The 22,808-nt window shown below is 38.3% G+C and overlaps 1 protein-coding gene across 4 annotated transcripts in view; it reads right to left on the bottom strand.

Annotated features, from left to right (window-relative positions):
- LOC129767523 (zwei Ig domain protein zig-8-like) overlaps positions 1-22,526 on the bottom strand; it is a 275,193-nt gene extending 252,667 nt beyond the window's left edge. For 3 of the 4 annotated variants that reach the window (XM_055768513.1, XM_055768514.1, XM_055768517.1), the window contains exon 1: positions 21,235-22,526. Coding sequence is in view for 1 of the 4 variants with exons in the window: in XM_055768517.1 (XP_055624492.1) it covers positions 21,235-21,238 (4 nt within the window). In the remaining 3 variants the exon portion in view is untranslated. The remainder of the gene's footprint in view (positions 1-21,234) is intronic. The other variant, XM_055768515.1, reaches the window with a different exon arrangement.
- Between the last annotated feature and the right edge of the window lie 282 nt (positions 22,527-22,808).

The following is a 22,808-nucleotide window of genomic DNA, read 5'->3' as shown; positions in this document are numbered from 1 at the left end:
AAAGCTTATTGAAACAAATTAATCGAAGAATTGTACAAGAATTCTGTCCTAGAGCAAAACAATAAAAATGCATTAAATTTGCAATAAATTTGAAAATGAATCTATGGTTTGCGCAATTGCTATATAGATAAAGCTTTTGATATCAAATTCAGGCAATAACTTGAAGTATCGTTTGTTTCACTTCGAAAACATTCACTGCTCAAAATGAGTTGGAATACACGAATCTTCAACGCTAAAAATAAATTGGACATAATTCAATAATGGGTACTAAAAAGACAACATTATCTAATGAATTCAATTTGCTGCATAATCTGAATTCATTCATCATCAAAAATATGGACTAGAGTCGTGAAAAAGGTAAAAATATTGGCGTCAATGATGTTCAATTCATATATTCTGTCTGGCGATGAGATAAATAAAATCAATAATTTATTAAATCAGGGCCTGGCCAAGCATTCAATAATGAAACTATAAGCCCAGCAAGATGCTTTCCAGATTGTCTATGCTAGTTTATTATCAAAAAAATCGATTAACAATTTACTATTTTTCTATCTAGATAAATTTGTTATCGGACGAATGAACTGAATTTTATATTCATTTTTTAATGCTTTTCGTTTCAAGATGGTTAGACGTCAAATGCTTTTGTTTCTAATATAATTTAATTGTTTTGCTTGAGCTTGGGCGTTTCTCTCCTTATAGCGACATCTAGATCCAATTATAATCGAGCAGTCATCGGTCCGAGCAGAAGGAAGTTGCCGTGCAACAAACCGAGCGTCATTACATGATCATCTTAAAACAGATCCCTGCACCGGTAGCAAATGTCCTATCGTCGGTTTCCTCCATGGCGGTTATTTGACATTCAGAGAACGGCATTCAGTAACGGAATAGGCGGAAGAATGGCAGGAATCTCACTAAGAAGATCCCGGGAATTATACGCGTCATAGTGTTATAACTATCAGAAACACCGCAACAAAAAATGTGTTTTGGTGTATTATAATATATGCTGCATGTAGTGGGGAACACGCTAGGAATCATTCCCAGCATGAGACGTTTCGATTTTTTAATTAATCACCGTCCAGCCGGTTCATATCGCTCTATGAGGCTAACAATGTGAATTATTATGAAATGTGAGTAGCGAGATAAACTTTACATTAACGCATGTGGTTTTCTCTTCGATAGCGGAAACCGCTCGATTGAATCATGCTGACAATATTCTGGATGTAGAACCATTCGAGGGCATTTAAATTGTGTTGTATTTGATATTACCGCATTACCATACGGATTCATATGCTAACGGAGAACATTTTCTATGTGATCCGAAAAGTTCCTTATTGGCAACGGTTATGAATATGGATATTTCTGGAGGATCCAAATTTTAACCAATCATCGAGGATAGCTTCAGGTATTGATAATGACCTTTCTTGCGGTTGTAAAAAAATTGATCAAATTATATTTATTTCAGTGGTGAATATTTCAGAGTCAAAGAGAATGTCATGGTAGGTTCTCAAGAATCACGTAACCAGTAGTATTCAGGTAATAGCTGCTATTCAAACAATATAACATCATTGGATGTCGAAAAAGATCCCATTTACTACCATGCCCAGCAACACAAAATGTTTCAGTTTTGGTTTGAATATTTTCATCAAAATTGCGTCAATGAACTGAGACTGGTACGTTGTATTTCGAAGGTTTGTGTTCTTAATGGTTACATATATTACCTTCGTTGTATATATTTCTTGGTATTTTTTTTTTCTAATATTCAAAAAATCATTCTGCAGGTACCAAGCTCCAAACACTGGCTCCTTCAACTTCAATTCTTCAGTGTACATTATCGGCCATGTCATCATTCTTCAAACTGCATCAGGAAGATTTACTGGCTTTTGAAGGCTCAGACAAGCTGATTGACAGTTTATTATACGTAATGAATGAGAGAACACATTCTGGAACAGAAGTTGTTTGAGCTGTGCAGGTTATGTGATATTGTCAACCATCATGAATTGTTACGATAACGACTGTAAACAGATCGATATTCTCACAATGTCTAGTATGAGAAATCCATCAATCTAGTACGAGACGATGTCAGTAATTAATATGATACAGGGATATATTGTAGAGTTGTGTATCACAGCCACTGTAATTGTGAGTGTGAGGAAATGTTGATCAAACTTAGTAGTAATGCAATCTAAAAATGTAATACTCATTAATTGTAATTTTTTATGTGTATATATTGAATAAAATAAATAATTTTCCATCAACGATGTTTTTCAACTTAACCTTCAATTTTCATGAAAACAAATGCTGCCATAATAAGAGTCGAGCAGTCTTGCATTCGGTCGACACGGTGCCAGATTGGCACAGTATTGGCTCGAAATTGGTTGTCAAATACGAAGGATAGGTCGACAAAATGATTGCAAAATGGCACGATATCGGCACCGTTATCGACATCATTTTCTGGGACCGATTCGACACAAGAAAGTAGAGTGGGTAACGACAAACTTTTATAGCGACAATTCTCTATAACGACGGTCATTTGCGATGTCGCTATAGAGAGCTTTCACTGTAATTATTATAGCACTGTCAATGAAGTGTCATTGAAAATTGTCGCAATAGAGTGTCTTGTATGAGCGGAAATGTGTCGCTACAGGGAATGGTCGTTATAGAGAAATGTCGCTATAAAGTAAAGAATTTCAATGGTGGTTAGATACCCCTCCCCCTCTCTTAAGAAATTTTAAGTGATTTTTGACATTCTGTAACTTCGTGAAAAATCAACGCATATCGATGGGATGCGCATCATTTTGAAGCTATAACTTTCAGCTATTAAAATATTTTACGTACATTTTTTTATCTTGGTGTGTGTGTGTGTGTGTGTAGTGGGCAACAATATCAGGAAGAAATGAAAATCAATTTTTCTTTGTTTTTCCAAGAATATTCTGGGCTAACACAATTTTTTTTTCTTTCCAACTCAACTGAAAATCCAATTAACCTGATCAACCAGCATTCATTTGGTTCTCGCTTTCAAGAACGTTTCCGTAGGACTATCCCACACAGATATATTTAATGAAAAATTAAAAATTACCCCTTTTGGGGGGTCTTCGTAGCCACATTGGTTGCGCGTTCGCTTAGTAAGCGATCGATCGTGAGTTCAAAACTCAGGGCCCTCATTGACCATCTTTGTGTTGTTACAGAATAGCTACGTCCACGCAACAATCATCAGCGATGGAGATCGATCCACGGTCGAAATAAGATAGATTCATCCATACAACTGCTCTGCTCTGCAAGACACATCGGGCTGCTGTTCTATAAATAACTCAACAATGATCAATCAACTGTCTCCGCTGTCCGGTGGTCCAACTGGATAATGGAAGAACAGAAAGAATACTCTTACGCCTAAATGGCTACTGTGTGAATGTACCATATGTAATGGTATAGAAGGAATACTGGCGAATGGCAACTGTGTAATGTGCTAATTATAGATATGATAACCATGTGACATGTACACGATTAAAATTCGGGACTGTTACAGCTAGATTGCTAATGAGCCTTAAATAAATAAATGGGATAAAAAAAAATTACCCTTTCGTTTTTGATGATGAATAATTCAATAAACAACCATCGCACCACAAATCGAAAGGTAGTTTTGAAAACTCCAATAAATTCTACACATGATAATTTGCTACTTTGACGAAAAAAAAATTTAAATTCTTTGCATTGATTTCAAAAACATGCCAAAAACAGAATTTTTATAGTGATTCACAAAATCCTCTGTAATTCTACAAATAGAACATTTTTAGCCTAGTATATTCCCTAAACGTCTGTGAACGTTTCATATTGATACGTTCAGTCGTTTTTTCTAGCCGATTTTTCAAAGTTTGAAGTAAAATAGAGAAACATTTAATCGCCAATCGTATAAGAAGTAGAAAAACCTTTGCGACTCTCAGAACAAACGATTCGTAACTATCATTTTCATGCGTTTTAAGGTACAAATATTGTAAGGAGTGGTGATACTCACATGTATACATACGTATTTACACACATACACGCACTCTCCACCCACAAACTCATAACGACAAAAGTTACGAATCGTTCGTTCTGAGAGTCGCGTAGTATTTTTTACTTCTGATACGATTTGCGATTAAATGTTTCTCTAATTTACTTCAAACTTTGGAAAATCGGCTAGAAAAAACGGCTAAACGTATCAATATGAAACGTTCACAGACGTTCTGGGAATATACTAGGCTGAATATTTTCCTGCAAAAATTAGAACTTACTGCGATATTTGCAGAATTACAGAGGTAAAGCGCTAGAAAAATCCTATTTTTGGTACTTTTTTTTAAATCGATGCAAAAAATTTAAATAATTTTTTTCGTCAAAGTAGTAAATCATCTCGTGTAGAATTTATTGGAGTTTTCAAAACTATCTTTCGATTTGCGATGCGATGGTTGTTCATTGAATTATTCATCATCAAAAACGAAAGGGTAATTTTTCATTCAAACTGAAATATCTCTGTATGGGAAGGTCCTACAGGAACGATTTTGAAACCAAATGAAAGCTGGTTGATAGGGTTAATTGGATTTTTTGTTGAGTTTGTTAGCAAAAAATTGTGTTAGTCCAGAATATTCTTGAAAAAACAGAGAAAAATCGATTTTTCATTTCTTCCCGATATTGTTGCCTACTGCACCTACACACACACCAAGATAAAAATATGTATGTAAAATATTCTGATACCTGATAGTTGTAGCTTCAAAAAAATGCACATCCCATCGATATGCGTTGATTCTTCACGAAGTTACAGCAAGTTAAAAATCACGTAAAATTTCTGACTTCGCAATCTGTTCCTCTAATTTTTTGTCGAGTGTATATGAACGTTTTTCCTTAATTGTATGCTTTCAAAAGAAATGTATAGAGAAATGAACTGCCTTTACTCCTATGATAAGGAGTGAAGGTAGTTCATTTCTCTATACATTTCAGCCGAAATCCCCAGACAAATTTGAAATCGAACCGAATGAACTGAAATTTTCAGCGAGTGATTTCTCACCAAAGGGCTTTAAACTGAAGATACCCCACGATGCTGAATTACAGCACCGTCGCTCTATACTAACGAAAATAAATAAATCCATAATGAAAATTAAATTATGATTGAATTCATACAAAAAATGTGTTCAACCCAAAGTCTATGAATAGTATTCGACTCTTATTCGTAACTGAATCGGACTGATACAACGGGGCTGATCGAACTTTTTCTCAGTCTCACCCGTGCTTACATTCACCGATAAAACGAATTTGATACACAGCCTTCCTTCAAACAAACAGTTCGCAGATCACAACAATGTCGTCATAGCAGCGCTAGATGTTGCGTCCTTGTGGCGCCACACCGTGTCACACTCACATGTCAAGTTCACTCGACGGTAAACTGATAGGGCGAGAAGAAGCTTGGCTCGTATCCTTTTCGAGTTAGACTGGAAGTCGCCGAATATCAAATGGTGTAATGAGAAAGACACATCCTCTGGCGTTGAGGAATAATAACGCCTATCTGTGTTCTCTGGCGCTTCTCCGCGTATGAACTCGCAAGTGGAATGAATAAAATATCACGATTCCACTGAAACATTTTTATGGTTTTGATTTCACCCGAGCCATACATGAAGGCACCTGCCCAGGATCGATTAATTCTAGACGAGTTAATTTGCAATTCTAAAGTACCATACATCGTTATATTCTCAAGGCATCGCCGCACATTGTCCTGTGAATCTGATCAACCTAATGTCATCCCCTGAATTAATTTCACCTGATAAGACAATGAAGTGACCTGCCCGTATTCTCCCACCTGGGCTCTCCCGACAACGCTGCTTGCACCAATCATTACTTCCGTCCGCAGCATAAGCGCTCCGGGTAGCGAATGTGCCTGCTATCTATAATAATTATCATTCCCACCGAGGATAAAATTAAACCTCGGGGCCGTCTGAACCATACCTGCCCCGTATTGCCACCAGGAAGGAGCTTCTGTGGGCTCAGCCCGGAGGCACTCACCGTTCGCCGTACGGACAGATTTAATTTCTCGATAAGGTACAGAGGATCGTTGCCACTTATTAGTCTAGTAATCGACCGCCATGCGTCGTGTCCATGGTCCTATGGTCCCCCTCCCCGTCATCGTCACTCAGCGGTTCCACGCAATAGAAAACAGATCGGCACTAAACGGGGGAAATTAATGAAAGCCCATTAATTGACGCCTGTTCAAACTTTGTCGAAATAAGTACGCTCCGATGTTCCCCGCGTCTCATTTCGGTTTTGCGTTCCCCGGGTTCGTTTCTTCAGACGGGAAGGCGGGTGTTAATTTGGCTACAAATCTTGGAGTTAATAGCGAGGCGCTTACCAACACCGCCCCCAATCCGAAGGCTCAGATCTAGGGGATATAAGGGAAACAGAGAACAGGCAGAAAAAACTCAGTATCTCATATTTTTCAGATCCATATCCATCCGGAGGAGATTTATTGCCTTTTATGTGAGCTGAGACCGCCGAAAAAGCGGCGTCTTTCAAAGTGTTTGTTTTTTTTCCTCTTCTTTTCTTTCCCAGGATTCGAATCTGCTAGCGACTTTGAATAGAAGGACCGAAGAAAAACTGCAAACGATGGGAATGATGAAAGAGGTTAATGTTTCAGGCTGAGAGAGCGGCTTAGAGCGGAATTCGAAAGGAATGAAGTAGCAACATTTGCTGCGAAACGCAAGGCAATTATGATGATGTGTTCGGTAAACGTGTGTTGAATGTGGTCGGTAAGTTCTGCTCCTTGGAGGGTGTGTGTGAAGGTGTGTAACGTGGATATGAATTCGAATTGCCGTATCGCGTGATGGATGGACTCTTGATGTTTATTTAATTTATATTCAACTAAACAATCATTTTAATTATTAACTTCACAAAAGAACATGAAATTCAAATATTCAAATTCATCGCAATTCTTGATATGCGATTGAAGTTAGAATCTTTCATGAAATGTATATTCAACTTATAATGATCCAAATTAGATATTTCCAACAAGTCGTTTCCCAATTCAAAAGTGTTTTGTTAAGACTAGCGTAGTTAACAGCTGAAATTATTCGAAATATAACCGGAGATGTAATGTCTGCAAATGTTCTAATCAACAAGAATAATATGGTAGGTGTTCAGATCGGATCATGTAACATTTTTATGATGTCGAGAAGAACGAACTTGATGTTTGGTATTATAGGGTTGATCATTCAGAACAATTTCGATACGCTATTCCTGCTAATTCCTGCTATTCCTTCGAAACGCTTAACCTTAACGTTTTAATTTGCAGAGCTCGCGTTTCATAATCTTTACGCAAAAACACCACGCGTCTACTTGATGTGAACAATATGGAGACGCGCGATCAAATAATATCCAATTTTTTTTTCTTCGGTGCTATTTAAGAAACTTGAAACTTTGCAAATAATTCACCTTCTTCGATGGCACTAACGTTGCTAGTGGAACTTTTGCTTTCTCAAAGTAGGTATTACTTGCGTCATTTTTATTGGTAGTATTTAGTTGAGGTTTCTATGCCAAATAACATGCCTTGAATACATTCTGAGTGGTAAGCTCTAGAATACGCATGACCACAGTGCAAGTCGAAGGAAATTGCTTTGACGAAAAATCCTCCGGCCAAGTTAAGTATCCGAAATTCAAAACGGTTGCGCGCGAACAGATATAAAGAAACAAATTGCGACATATGACCAATTAGTGTATTGTTCTCGCAAAGGCAAGAAAAAATCGTTGCTTCTTGAAATGATTCTACAAAACCACGTAAGCCATTAAACGTTTGCAGGGTCCCCGGAACTTTTCACTAAAGAGTTATTTATGAAATTTCGATGTATTCGCAAATAATATCCGAAATGATAAACCAAAAAAGAATTGCGTGGTCCTACGTCTTAAGCGGTCGTGTCTCGAATACAACCCCTCGAATTTTTGTTTTCTTATTTTGTATTTCGGGGCTCAACGTGTTAAAGTAAAGGGAGGCGAAGTCCCCTTCTAACTAGGATAAGGAACCGAGGCGGCCCCAACATTGGATCCACAATAAATTTCATTACGGAAAAAAATCACTATGAAAAAAATCGATATAGATATGGATAGACAGAGGTCAGAGGTGGCATTGCGCATTTCGAAACGAGCAACTCGTTTCGAGAAAATTCAAACTCAAATGTAAAAGAAATGTAAAATTTTTGGGTTCGTAAACAAAGCTAAGTCAAAGTGGTCGAAACGAACAAAAGTCACTCGTTTCGAAATGCGCAAAGTCACATCAGGACTCCGACACTGAAACGACCTCCATCGCTGATGATTTTTGCGTGGGCGTAGTTATTCTATTACAATACAAAGATGGTCAATTGAGGGCCCTGAGTTTTGAACTCACGATCGATCGCTTAGTAAGCGAACACGCAACCAATGTTAGAATTTGTTTTTAAAAAAGCTGCAATGATTCTTCCGATGGGTATTTATTATACTTGTTTTTTATTTCACCCCCCGCTATCCCCCACACCAAAGACGCAGTGGACGCAACAATCTCAGCTCGAACTGTGCAGCAAAAAAAATTATATGTAACAAAAAAAGCTAATAAACTAATAAAAATGAGCTGAGAAATGAAAACTAACAATTTAAAAAATATGTGTGTGACAGCTAAAGTCATTTATATTAAATGGGTGTGTAGTCCCAATGGACCCCCCCCCTCCCCCTTAGAGAGGGGGTGGAGTGTCTAACCACCATAGAAACATTCATTGCATCCTAAAACCTCAATATGCCTAATTTGGTTTCATTTGCTTGATTAATTGTCGAATAATGCAGAAATTTATGTTTCATTTGTATGCCAGCCCCCCTTAGAGAGGGGGGGTGGAGAGTCTAGCCACCATAGAATAATTTATTGCACCCTAAAACCTCCATATGCCATATTTCGTCTCATTTGCTTGATTAATTCCCGAGTAATGTAGAAATGTGTGTTTAATTTGTATGGCAGCCCCCTCTTGGAGAGGGGGGAGGGGTCTCAAATTATCGTGAAAACCTTCCCCGGCCCCAAAACCCCTACATACCAATTTTCATGTAGATCGGTTCAGTAATTTCCGAGTCCATAAGAATCAGACAGACAGACAGAAATCCATTTTTATATATATACACTAGTTAAGGTTTCTGGTAGATCATACTCAACTAAAGATGTCATGTAGATTTTCCTTCAGAAATTTTTTAAGTTTGATTTTGAATATTCTGCGATTGCTAATTCGTTTCAGTTCAGTAGGCAATGCGTTATAATTTTTTGGACCAACGATTGAAATTCTCTTTTGACCAAACTGTGTGTGTGCTCTTAATAATCTTAAATTGTTAGAAATTCTGGTCGGATAACTATGGCTAGTGTAAGGTATCTGGATAGAATGATGGAAGTTCTTGTTATGAAGGGTTCCGTTAACAAACATAATTAATTGCATGTCGCAAAGGCTAACTATTGGAAGAATGTTATGGGAACTGTCTGCATATAGCTGCAGAGTATGGGACAATACTGGTTTTTTGAATATAGTTTTCAAGCATCTGTTTTGGAGAGTTTGAAATTTTCTCAAGTGAGATTTGCTTGCTCGACCCCAGGCTATAACAAGATAGTTAAGGTACGAATGGACGTGAACAAAATAAAATTTAAGAGAATGCTACGTGATACGAAATGGCTAACCCTACGAATTATCCCACAAAGAGATGAAACTTTCCTCTCAACATATTCGACGTGACCAAACCAAGAGAGTGTTGAGTCCAAAATCAGACCCAAATACTTGAATGATTTGACTTCTTCGATTACACATGAATTTAGCATAACACTGCTGTGTTGTGGGATAGATTTTCTAGAAGAATGGAAAAACATACATTTATTCTTGGAGGCGTTCAGTGAAAGAAGGTTGGCTGCGAAGTATTCTGAAAGAATCTTCAAATCATGATTCATGCTACAGACTGTTTGCTCAACATTAGTTTGGGGATAGAAAAGTGCGGTATCATCTGCAAAAAGACGCAGAGTTCCCTTCAACTGGAGCCTGTATAAGTCGTTAACGTACAGAAGAAATAATAACGGACCTACGTTACTCCCTTGGGGTACGCCCACTCCAATAGACTTCGTTGAACTGCTAGACACACCTACTGCTACACACTGTTTTCTTCCTGACAAATAGCTGCGAATCACGTCGTTTGCAAAACCCCTGATTCCATAGCTATCGAGTTTTTTCAGCAGAACGGAGTGGTTCAAAGTGTCGAATGCTTTACGCAAATTTAAGAAAAGCACACCAACTACTTGCTTAGAATCAATTCCATTTACAACGTCATCCAACAATTCAGCAGTTGCGGTAGATGTACTACTCCCTTTTCGAAAACCATACTGCAAGTCATACAATACTTTATGTTTGTCAAGAAAAGATGTGGTTCTATTAATTAGTAATTTTTCCAGTATTTGATTGAAAATTGACAACGTTGAGATTGGCCGATAATTGCTAGGATCACATGCGTATCCCGGTTTGTAAATAGGAACAAACCTAGCAGTTTTTGGAAAATCCGGGTATTAACCTGTTTCCAAAATTTTATTGAAGGCTTCCGACAGAATACGTGAGAAAACAATGGAGTTATTTTTGAGAATGTCAGTTGAAATATCGTCGAAACCGCAACTTTTATTCCGTTCTAGGTCGTTTATGAGTATTATTTTCCGTTTATTTTCCGAAGCTGGAGCCAAATAAATCGTTTCTGAAATCGTTCGCATGATTCCTGATTGTCGCTATATTTCACGCCATCCTTAACCAGCGTTACGGACAAGAAACCCCTTTTGTGTTAACCTGCTTCCTAATGAGTTTTGAGTGTTTAGTTAACAGCGAATTCTAAGTCACTTGTTGAGTCACTCCCAAAAATTCGACAAGTTCCTCTTGAGGACACGAATCTTTGTCCAATAACGCTTCTTTTTTTTCTGCAACCGTTTCAGGTCTTTCTTCACGCTCGTTATTGCTTGTGTCGAAATCTCCTTTCTTGAACTGTCTGAACCAGCATTCAGTGGTTGGAATTGATGATACACCCAAACTAGCGTTGGCAGAAAACATTTAATCTTCGGCCGAAATAATACTTTTTCGTGTGCTGAAGGGTCAAATGAGCAAATCATGAGGAGCTGTTTCAAAAACTTTAAAATGTTTGTTTGTATAGGAACATACAACTCTTTCTTTTTTATTTTTTCATCTCTTTTGGAATTGTACAAAAAAAAACTTACATCAAGAGGACATACAAAATTGAATCACTTTTAATATCAGAAGTTTTCTGAACTACAATATATTATTGGGTGTAAATTTGAAAGACTTCATTTCGAAATTATCATTTTATTCAGAAAAAAAATATCACAAACGTATTTCATTCAAAATATTGCCCTTCGGCATCAACAACCATTGCTCATTGTTCGATGTCAATAGCCATCAAGCCATTCAATCAACTGAAATGAAACGTGTTTCAGACAAGCCATTCTGCATCAATCTGAACAAATGGTAATCCAAAGGGGCAAGATCTGGTGTACACGGCGAGTACAAGGAAATCTCCGACACTTCAGACACAGAAAGCCTCTTGTTTTTAACACATGTGGAACCCAATCATCGATTTTATGAATCCAGCCCATTGCCTTCAGACGCAATTATATGGCTTGTTGAGTCACTCCCAAAAATTCGACAAGTTCCTCTTGAGGACACGAATCTTTGTCCAATAACGCTTCGAGTTTTTTTTGTCTTCAACCGTTTCAGGTCTTTCTTCACGCTCGTTATTGCTTGTGTCGAAATCTCCTCTCTTGAACTGTCCAAACCAGCATTCATTGGATGAAATTGATGGAGCACGGTCCCCTGTATAGGAGCAGACAACTCTTTCTTTTTTATTTTTCATCTCTATTGGAATTGTACCAAAAAAATATTCCATGCGATGTCAACGGGGATCGAACCAACGACAGATGGAAAGCAAGGTTGTTAAACACGACCACGCAATCCACATATCTAATGGTTCTGTTACATAAATGGGTGATAATATTACACCTCAATATACAATGAACTTGGAAAGTGTTTTCTATGAATAAAAAGAAGATCATAAACGAGAATCTATATCTTTCTCGATCTGGTCCGTGTATTTGGCAAACTATACGAAAAGCTTTCATACATTATTTGCAATGTGTCTCCTGTTCCGCTCGCTTATTTTGATATAGCATAAATATTATACAAATGATATACAAGTATTGGGGAGTAGTGCATTTTCTATTATTTTTAGGCTCATATAATGTAATAAATGGCGATGTCAAGACATGTGCTGAAAATTAGTTTTAGATGTAGACATCGCTCGGCTTTCTGCTGCTTTTCTCTTCAAATAAAAACAAAACAGCAAAGCTGTGAGTGCATCTTTGTTGGCACAAAAGATGACACGCTCGAATCAACAAATAAAAGTTGACGGATTGATGAGCCTAGGGGCACGGACGGGATCTTGACATAGGACTGTGATTGTGTGTAGTAATTGCATTTAAATTGAGTTTTTCATTGTTCAAAATCTGTATTTTTTTCTCTTTTACATCAAATACATCATCAAATGGATGCCCTGGAAAAACCGTTTCCTGTATGTACTTGTATCCTTCAAACGGGTTAGATGACATAACGTTGTAGAATTCGGTACCGCATTCTGTTCAAAAATGTACACAGAAATACCATTAAAGCCATTACTAACCTTTTCTTCTGTTTATTCAATCATGCAGAAGAAGACAAATAGTCATCATGTATCATATTTAAACACAAGTCTAAATAGTTGAGACCTACATAAATACAAGCCTGAGTCAAATCTATCTATGACTACAAAAATATATTATAGATAAAAATAGCCTTATCTCCTTCGACACTGTTTGTAATAACTTTATAGCCCTGTAAGATCGTGACTACTCAAGCTATCATAATCTGATTTACGTGGGTATACCCTTTCGATCTTCTAAATCAGCAGCCATTTAAATTCATTTATTGCATTTTTACATAACCAAACAACATACTCGATATTATGACATCCTGGACCACAAAAATACAAATTGTTACTAGTGAGACCTACACGATAAAAACATAAATTGAGCACAAATTCATTGAACAACATATAATATAATATACAATTAATGCCTATTATCGGCAAATGGAGAATAATTAATTTTACGCATCAACTCACATTATGAGCTAACGCCCGAATTTAGGCAAAAAGATTGCTCGTTGCGTCGGGGAGGAAGCGAGTGGATAGTGCAATCGAAAGAAAACATACCCAATTAAATCGTCAAATTGTTAACTTTTTTTACTATATTCACTGTTCATGTTTCAAGCAAAAACAATCTGGATAAATTTCCTGTCTAATGATATGTAACACAACATATGTCGCAATAACCATTATGAGTAATATGCGTTTGAAAACTCTTAATAAATTGTTACATTTTTCGTAGGGTGACCCCCTATATAGAAATAAAAGACATAGTCCTATGTCAAAAAGTTAAAACATTGCCCGAATCGTTTCAGTGCCACTAACGCCAACTGTTAGAAATGTTTCAAAACTTACGTGTATATCCAATAACATGAAGTTTGGAATATCGAAAATTTGTTGCCGATGCCAAATGACTGGGCAATGAAGGTACGGCAAAAAAACAGGTTTTTAAAACATAATTATCAATGTTCGCAATTTTTATTTATTTATTACCGTCTCGAATTGTTTATAATTCCACAGACTGAATCCTTATATTAAATTCTTAATCCTATTTTTAAAAACAGTTTTGGACACGTTAAAATCGAACACAGCACAGCACAAGCACTATTGAATTCACGGAAACGATTCTCTAAGCGGTTATGGAATCCGGAGGAAGCCCTATGGCGATTGATAAACAACAAATCTCGCTCACGTAGTTGTCGGGAAGGCACATAGAATGATACATTATATAATAAGGATGGACAGTCAAAATGTCCATTTAACAGATCAAACACAAATATTTTTTGAAGGTTGGTACCCCTAGAAGCTAACGATTCCAACGCGATCAGCCTGCAGTGGCTCGAGCAGTCGGGGAGATGATCAAGATCTGTCCAAGGGAGTTGTCGGAGAGTATATCTTCTGAAACTTCGCTGAACTCTCTCCATTCGTGTGATTTGGGTGCTGTGAAACGGAGACCACACGCAGGCAGCATACTCCAAAATGCTACGTACCTAGGAGCAGTATAGCGATTTCATTGCGTAAACATCTCTGAAGTTATTGGTGCACCGACGAACAAATCCAAGGACAGTAAACGCTTTAGCGGTAGTGACGGAGATATGCTCAGTTTGTTATCAAGGACGACTCCACGGTCGCGAATGGAATCAACACACTCCAGTGTTTTCGGCCCGACTGAATAACGGAATTCAATTCGAGACTGCGAGAAGTTTTCCAGCATTCAGTCGAAAGCTCAGGTCGTTTATGAACAAAACGAAGATAAGCGGCCCAAGAACACTTCCCTGCGGCACCCCTGATGTGATGGAAAAATATCGAGAGTGAAAGCCATTTATGTTTGCATATGTCCAACGTCCAGATAGGTAGGTACGCAATCACTCACACATCCAATACGGAAAACCTAGGTGACTAAGCTTCGCTACTGCAAGTTCGTGGGGAACCTTGTCGAACGCTTTCAAATAATCGAAGTAAATTGCATCTACCTGGTGTCTGAGCTCGATTTCCGTTGATAAAAAAATTAGTGAACGTAATAAGATTAGTCGTTGTCGATCGTTTACTGACGAAGCCATGTTCAGATAGCATCGGTTAACATGCGGTAGGGGAGAACTGTACAAAACGCACCGGTGAGGTAAAATGGCCCAAGCCATCAATTGTGAAAAATCTTTAGATTAGTCATGTAAAATGATATATTACTTTACTCATTTCAGTTCGCAGTAATCTCTTCCATATATTCACAGTACACAAACATGCCCATCATAAAAAAATAAGATACAAATTGAGAAAAACTAATGCATCTGCCTTTTCTGTAAATATTCATGGTTGCTTGGTAAGATTTTGCGGTTAGTCAATGTTTAAATATCAGGATATTTACACTCTACCTCCATAACGAATCATTGAACTTTATGATCACATTTAAAAATCACACGTTCTGTCCATGGATTATGGCATTTCACCCAATCCTATGTTTTGAACTGTCGACGGAAATATTAAAAAATCCTTGCAAATTCGAGTATGTTATATCACATTACATCAGGGATATAATTGGCAGTGATGGAAGAAGTATTCTAGATGTTAAACAGCATGAATCACTTACAAGAAGTGCGGTAAATGACTGATTTGCTTAAATGGTGCGTTTTGTACCACTCTCCCCTATATAAAATGTTATGAACTAGTCTTTCGAATACTTTTGCCACGCAACATAGAATGGAAATGCCTCGGTAATTTTCAACGGCACGATAAGAGCCTGATTTGAAGATCGGACATATTGAAGCTATTTTCCACTGATGCGGAAAAATACTGTGACGTAGCGACTTATTGAAAATTATTGTCAATGGTAGGGTAGGGCAGGGCTATTTGGTCATCGGGGTAAGTTGTTCAGAGACGATATCTTGGATTTTGAGCGTCGGACATGGTTTCGATTTTGCCAAAAATCATTCACGGTTTGCGTATTATAAAATGTGTTCTAAAACTGGTTAATGACCACGAAAAAATCGGCTCAAACGTAAACAAAGGCTTATTGTACGTGTTAGCTTTAAGTGTTAATGGAAATCGCTTTTAAAATTATGTTTATGGAATTTTCATCAATATTCTTTCTTATATACAGAGGGGCTAGTTGGTCACACAAATTGCTCGTTTGAGAGCAATGCATATAACATTTTCAGGTATGCCGTGTTTCATCACGCAAGCTATAAATAAATATAGAAAGCATAGATATTACTGCTAACCCCAGTGTCTTTGAAACGAGACAACCACCACACAAACCACTTGCAATATAATTGTCATATTTATATTTTTTGCTGTAAAATTTCCATTAAATATAATAAACGCTATCATTGAATATCAGAACTCACAATAATGCATTGAGTAATGTAGCATACCTGGAGACTATTTCTATGTACTTTGGGGCGAACGGTACAACGGTGCGCCGCAGGGATGCCAGGTGATTTTTTCAAAAGTTTTGACATGGTACGAGAAAATGTCTTCACCATAATATCGGAGGAAAGTTCTTCACACAAAAACGGGACTGTGATAACTCTATTTGTTCATTTCAGCTTTCAAAGTTTGGTTGTAACTCAAACCATATCCATGAAACTAATTGTAGAAAAGGTATGTAACCGGAAAAGCTTCGATTTGTGAAGTGGTCGTTTGAAAGATCAAGGTTAATCTATTGCATAGTAGGGCCAAACTAATAGACATCCAATGTCACAATCATTCGAATTATCGAGTGCAAATGAGCTAATGTCTTCTATAGACAATATGTATTCAGACCGCTTCGTTCGCTTAGACTACTTTTTTGACGATATTTTTGGTCAATAGTTAGAATTTCATGGAAATAATATCTTTTAAAAATCCACGTACGCTATCATACTGAAATGTCTTCATATATTTCATAATGTCTTCAAATGTCTTCACAAAATCAAATGTCTTCAAAACGGAGACATGTCGTCAAACCTGGCATCTCTGGTTCGCCACAAAGTGGAAGAGAGACGAAATCGCTAGAAAAGAGACTAATTTTCAACAACGATGCTAATTTGAAATTTTCATTAATTTGTTTTTTTACTTGCTACATTATTTTAATTAACTGTTTTTGTTTCGATTTAATTGATGAATTTATATTGAAGGACACTTCTAACGGAAAACGTTTATTATTTGCTCAAAAAAACATGCCTATTATTGACCAACTTACCCCGTGTGTAGGGTTAGTTGGTCAATTTATTCTGAAATATAAAGACGTTAAATAAAAGAAAAAATGTCAATTAATCAATTCTCTGGTTATTTTTCATTGAAAGGGTAAAAGGTAAGCTTCATTGTGGTTCATAACATTCTAACGGAAAACTTCGTACTACAAAGTTATAGCTAAATTTATTCAAAAATCACCAACTATTCAAGGCAGATGACACATCGTGCTGTGATATTTCAAATAGCCGTAAATTCAATTCAAAAGCGGTACAATTCCTGAGACTGTCAGGTGAGAATGCTGGTGAAATGGTGCTGTGTACCTTCTCGAAATGATCTGCGAACAGATTTGCTATTTCTACCGGGGAATCAGCACTATTACCGTTGAAAGTCATCTCAGCTCAGATGTCCTACAAGCGTGCTTGTAGGAGTGTCCCGTGAATCGTCTACGTGGAACATGCTTATTCAAGACTGCATTCAGAGAGTCATAGAATATACGTACAGTCTCGTCGGTATCCTTACCGAGAAACAAAAAAGCCCAGTCGATATCAGATACAGCTCTATTACAGCTCGGTGTGAATTGTGTCCCCAGAAGGTTGCAGGATGTTGTCGTTTACATCAATGCGAAGAACAAACGGCATGTGGTGACTATCGATTCTAAGTAGGGCAGATGGAGGCACGATTAGTTCAACTACGCTAGGATCTCTGACGAATGCTAGGTCTAGAAGGCGGCCGTTTGCGTTTGATAAGCTGTTGATTTGAACCGGTGGCAACCATCGATTCGACTAGCATAGTTTCCTGTTCAGATGAAGCATTCGTTGGCAATAATCCGTAAACGTCTTCATCTTTCTGCCAATAAAACATGGACAAGAAATATATGTAACATTCGTATATTTCACTAGAATATACTTTAACTACAATTAATTTCGAATAGAATGTAAGAGCATACAACGATTTTTAGATTTGTTGCCTATTTTAACATTTTCAGAACGAAAATTAGTTGAATAACACGGAAGAAGGGAATCATATAAGGATCTTATAATTTTTTGTTATGGATTCTATGATGACAAACACACAGATGAAAATTCGTCCGGGAAACAACATCATCATATAAGCGTAGCTGCTGATCAGCTAGACCAGCTGTACTCAACCTGCGGCCCGCGGGCTACATGTGGCCCGGCAGGCTTTTCCGGTTGGTCCATCTGGTGTTTCTTTATTTTGAACTATTTTTAATGTGTAACAATAACGAAAACCTATGAAATCATCACCTATTTTTTACGTAGGGCTATATCTTTCAGTAATGGTGCAAAATCAGAAAACAGAACACGGTTTTATGAAATAGAAATAGAAAATGGAGCGTTTTTTAATTTAACGAGTATAAACAAGCTATTCGCGATTTCACAACATTCATGATTCAGAGTTTAGTTTAGTTTTCCAAATAGGCTTTTTTTTTCAAAGTTAAAGCCGAATAAATTGAAGTTTTAAAGCCTCTATAATTCGAACTTGCAGACCACAGTCTTTCTCAATACTGATTTCAGACAAAGCTGATTTGTTCGATAGAAAGGGCAAATGAAAGACTGGTATCCACATAGTGATGTATGTTCGGTGGAGACACTGTGTTGATTTTCACACCGTCTGGTGGAGAGTGTTTCTTTATTTTTGCACCACATCATTCTTGCATCTGTACTGGAGTGCAAGTTGAAAATTTCGAAAACGATATGTAACATTTGGGGAGCAAGGATTCGAGCGTTAACATCTCTTTGCCGGTTGAGAGAAGTGGTATTACAATTACTTTCAAAAGATAAAAAGTGTATAAGTGATGTTTGTTAATTATTGACCTAATTTTTCACAGCTTTAAAAGCCAACAAATGAAATCAAAAAAATCTATAAGTTTTGGTGAAATCATAAGAACTCAGTAGATGATGCATGTCGTCGGATGGCCGTGAAAGTAGTATAAATATCGTGCTCACCCTGGCTGGTTCCAGTTTCTGTATTGCTACCATGTTGAACGAACGTGCAGAGCTTGCACAAGTTAAGCATAAAAAATTTTAAAAATATAACCAATCTTCACATAACGGTATGAAAACCAACATGGTGCGAGTTTTCATACAGATATGTGGAGATTGTTGCGTATAATTGAATCACACGTACAAATTGTTGAATTTATGGTGGAAGAGAGATTCTGTAAATTTGGAAGCGTGTTCGGATTTATTGGTGTAATGATGATGATGTTTTGAATTATAGAGGCTCTCTCAGATTCTCAGACTTCCTCAGTTAATACGCCTCTAGCCTTAAAAAAGGCCAATTTGGAAAACTCAATAAAACATTCGGCCTTGACAAAGACCATTTGGAATGCTGCCGCTGTCGCTGCCAAATGGTCGCTAGCAAGATGACTAATAAATCGTGAATGATTCAATGGTGACATTCCGATCGATCAATTAATTTTTCGTGAATTCGAGCATTGTTTCAGGGTTTAAAATGTCATCAAAGTGCAACGCATTTAAAGCCGGGTGTGAAAAAAGCTATTTTCAGCAGTGAGTGTTGTGTTCTTCTGTGGAAACTGGAAGTTTGCGAAACATTCGCAAACAATGAAACCTCTCCCTCACTGAGAGCATTCATTCAACGGCCCTCAGTGCTACCAAATATTTTTGCTAAAAAGTTTCATTCTTGAATTACTATAATGTTTGTTTTTCGACAATCATAATTCCTACGTTAACAATGCGATCGTGTCTTGGACACAAGCGGCCCGCGACACCATGTCTACCACGTGTTTGTGGCCCATCTGAAAAAAAGGTTGAGTACCGCTGAGCTAGACCATGGACCATTGAATGATGCAATATGATCAGATGGCGCAATATCTGAGAAATGTAGGATCAGACTTTCCATTTCAGTATTTCCAAGTAAGTTTCTACGGGTTTTTCAACATGATTCCGGGCGTTGTCATGATGATCACTTTTTCGTGCCTCTGCTCGTATTGCGGCAGTTTTGCGCCTGGTGCTCCGCCCAAGTGCATCAAATGAACTCAATACTGTTACCTAGTGATGGTTCCGTACAGTTTCAACAGCTTATATTAAATAACACCAACGTGGTCCTACCAACAGACCATATTGGAAATATGGATGTTTTTAGGTTTTCAACGAATCGTTCAGGTTCCGTTCCTGTATTTTAAGTGGTAAGCTCGAGAAAACGCGCCTATGTGAATCCGGAATGGAAACGAAAGCTCCGGAAATTCCACGGGAGTTATCGTTTTTGTTTTTAACGGCGTTTTCTCCATTAACACATGGCTGCGACGCATCAGTTGTAGTGGATAGCGATCTCCCGTGATGCTTTCATTCGGCCTTCTATCAAACTCTGCCGATATAGCAGAGCGTTGAATATCATGAACATTAAAATCATAATGGTATGAGTATCTTAAACAATATCTGGTTGTTGTTTCCGACAGAGTACTGTAACTGTCGTAACCTTTGACAAGAATTTTGTGTACTTCAGATTTATTTGAATTGAGTATTATTGTAAAACTTTCCGTAAATCCTCGGTACTAGTACAAAAACAACTTCATCGAAATCACATACACCCAGGTTTTTTTTACGCGGGGGATACGTACCTCGTAAATAAAAACCGCGTTAATTGCAAAATCCGCGTTAATTGGAAAATCCACGTAAAAAAAAAAGGTCACCTAAAATCTACGTAAGCATCGTGATAGAGTGCGGCACTAATTTTCGTCATAAGCGCTAAATTTCGTCGCAAGCACTGATTATCGTCATATGCTCTGACGGAGCATAAAGACGAAATGTGAGCGGAGTGTGAGATGTAATATTGCTGTGGATTTTTTTACGCGGTATCCGCGTAAAAAAAACCGCGTTTATTTGAAAATACGCGTAAAAAAACCGCGCTAATTGGAAAATCCGCGTAAAAAAACTGCGCTAATTGGAAAATCTGCGTAAAAAAAACGTCGTAAAAAAACTTTTGAAAAAACCGCGTAAAAAAACCTTGGTGTACACTAATTCCATGCTTGATTGTAGTATATACGCAGCTCTCTTGAACATTAAGCACAAAGATTTTGTAACGCCTGTTGTAGTTTCCAACAAATTAGATTTCTCATTTAGTGAAATAACCAAGTCCAGAAAAAATATAATCAACTAAAAAAAAGTTTCAACAGTTGACTTCACAACTAATTTCTCCACGTAAATGTCGTGTTTCACGTGTGAAGAAAGCTAAAAAAGATCAAGTCAGTAAAGGTAAAAGTAATTTCATTTGTGTCCATCACGGAATATCCGTCCCATACTCGTTGCCTAATGATAATGAGCCTTAAGATTGTGATAGTGTACATATGTAACATACCCATTTCTTCGTGGCTTCATGCTGGCCATTTCACCATGATTGTGTCGGTTTTCCGCGGCACCATAATTTCACATTCGCAAACTCCCATATCAATAAACCACTACGCACTTGTTCCGGAACAGATGAGTCGTTGGGCTATAATCACGCACGTATACGGGAGAGCGACTATCCTGCTGTTGTGAATTTTAATTACATATTACCATACAGACACACACACACTCGGTATCGACACGGTTACACAAGGTTTCACTTGGTTCGACGATAGAACCGGCGTTGGCACGTCCTCAGCGCCTCCTATCCTCCCTTACGGCGGGCTCTGGTACGGAAATCGGATTTTCCGGATTTCCCTCGTTGATACCCACTCCCACTGTTTCATACACCCATATGCACACGCGAAGTAATTGGCATCGGAAAACACACGTTGGCGCCTACGGGTATGTTATTTTCGTTTTTTATGACTTTCCTCTCTAGCGATCAGCCGCCGACGCAGGCTGGGACAGCTTTTTTTCTTCTTCCTACCAATATCCACGTTAAATTTGATTATTTGTATCGATATTCCGCAATCACGTACGCTTCACACAAAAATAACTGTGATTTCGAACATATGCACAGTCGAGGGTTCCACTTTGAAGCCTCGATTCAAGCCACTCTCGACTCTCATTTGCCAGATATTCGCCAGCAATCGTGAAAATCTTTTCATCATTGGAAAGCACTTCGACTGCGCTGTTTCATCACTTCCGCAATGTGGGATCACGGCGTTCAATTTTTCATACTTAAATTAAAACCATCGGTATCGAAACGCACACCGTTCCATCAATCACACGGTTCGTGATACCTCGCTATGTTTCAGACCCCTAACAGGGCGGCGCTGAGTGTGCCTCTCGACAGGGCCTATCAAAGTGCACCTCGGGCCTCCCACCGAGTGGGAGAATCCCTTTTTTCCACTCCCTAACCTAGCTCACCGTCCCCCAACCCTCTCTCAGTGCGGGGGATGGGCGCTATCAACCATTAGATCTAAGAGCGGTTCACCAGTCATTTTCCATTAACTTTGAACTCGTCCTCACGGCAATTCACATCACCAACAGAGAAATCCGTTACTGCGGCGAGTGGGGAGCAGAAAAAAAAACGATCCGCCAAATTGGTATCCCTCAGTCACGCAATAAAAACCACCCGTCTGTGGAAGAGATGAGTCCCTCCACCCCAACAGCAGCAGCAAAAGTACACACAACGTTGGGACAGCCCGATTACAGATGAACAGTCACAGAAAATGCGATTCCCACGTACGAAGCGAACGACTGTACATCCAACACTGACGGCAAAACAGCGCCTTCCCCAAAGTGAAAGCCATTCACAGCATCCACCCTGTGTGCACAGGACCCACAGCCACCACTCGTGACGGCGGTGACGACTTCCGCCAGCCAGCGCGGAGACTCGGTTACTCGAAACTCGATTGCGAAAGTGCAACTCTCGACCAGCTCGACCTTACTTCGTGTCCTCGTGGGATATGGTGCCGTCTGCCGGAGTTTCCACAGTGCAAGGACAGTAATAGCGATGCTCTCTGCTCTCCGAGGAGA

The sequence above is a fragment of the Toxorhynchites rutilus genome, chromosome 2, assembly GCF_029784135.1.
Source record: "Toxorhynchites rutilus septentrionalis strain SRP chromosome 2, ASM2978413v1, whole genome shotgun sequence".
In the NCBI taxonomy this organism is placed as follows: Eukaryota; Metazoa; Arthropoda; class Insecta; order Diptera; family Culicidae; genus Toxorhynchites; species Toxorhynchites rutilus.
The sequence above is the reverse complement of the archived record's forward strand: the minus strand, read 5'-3'. Positions and strand labels throughout refer to the sequence as shown.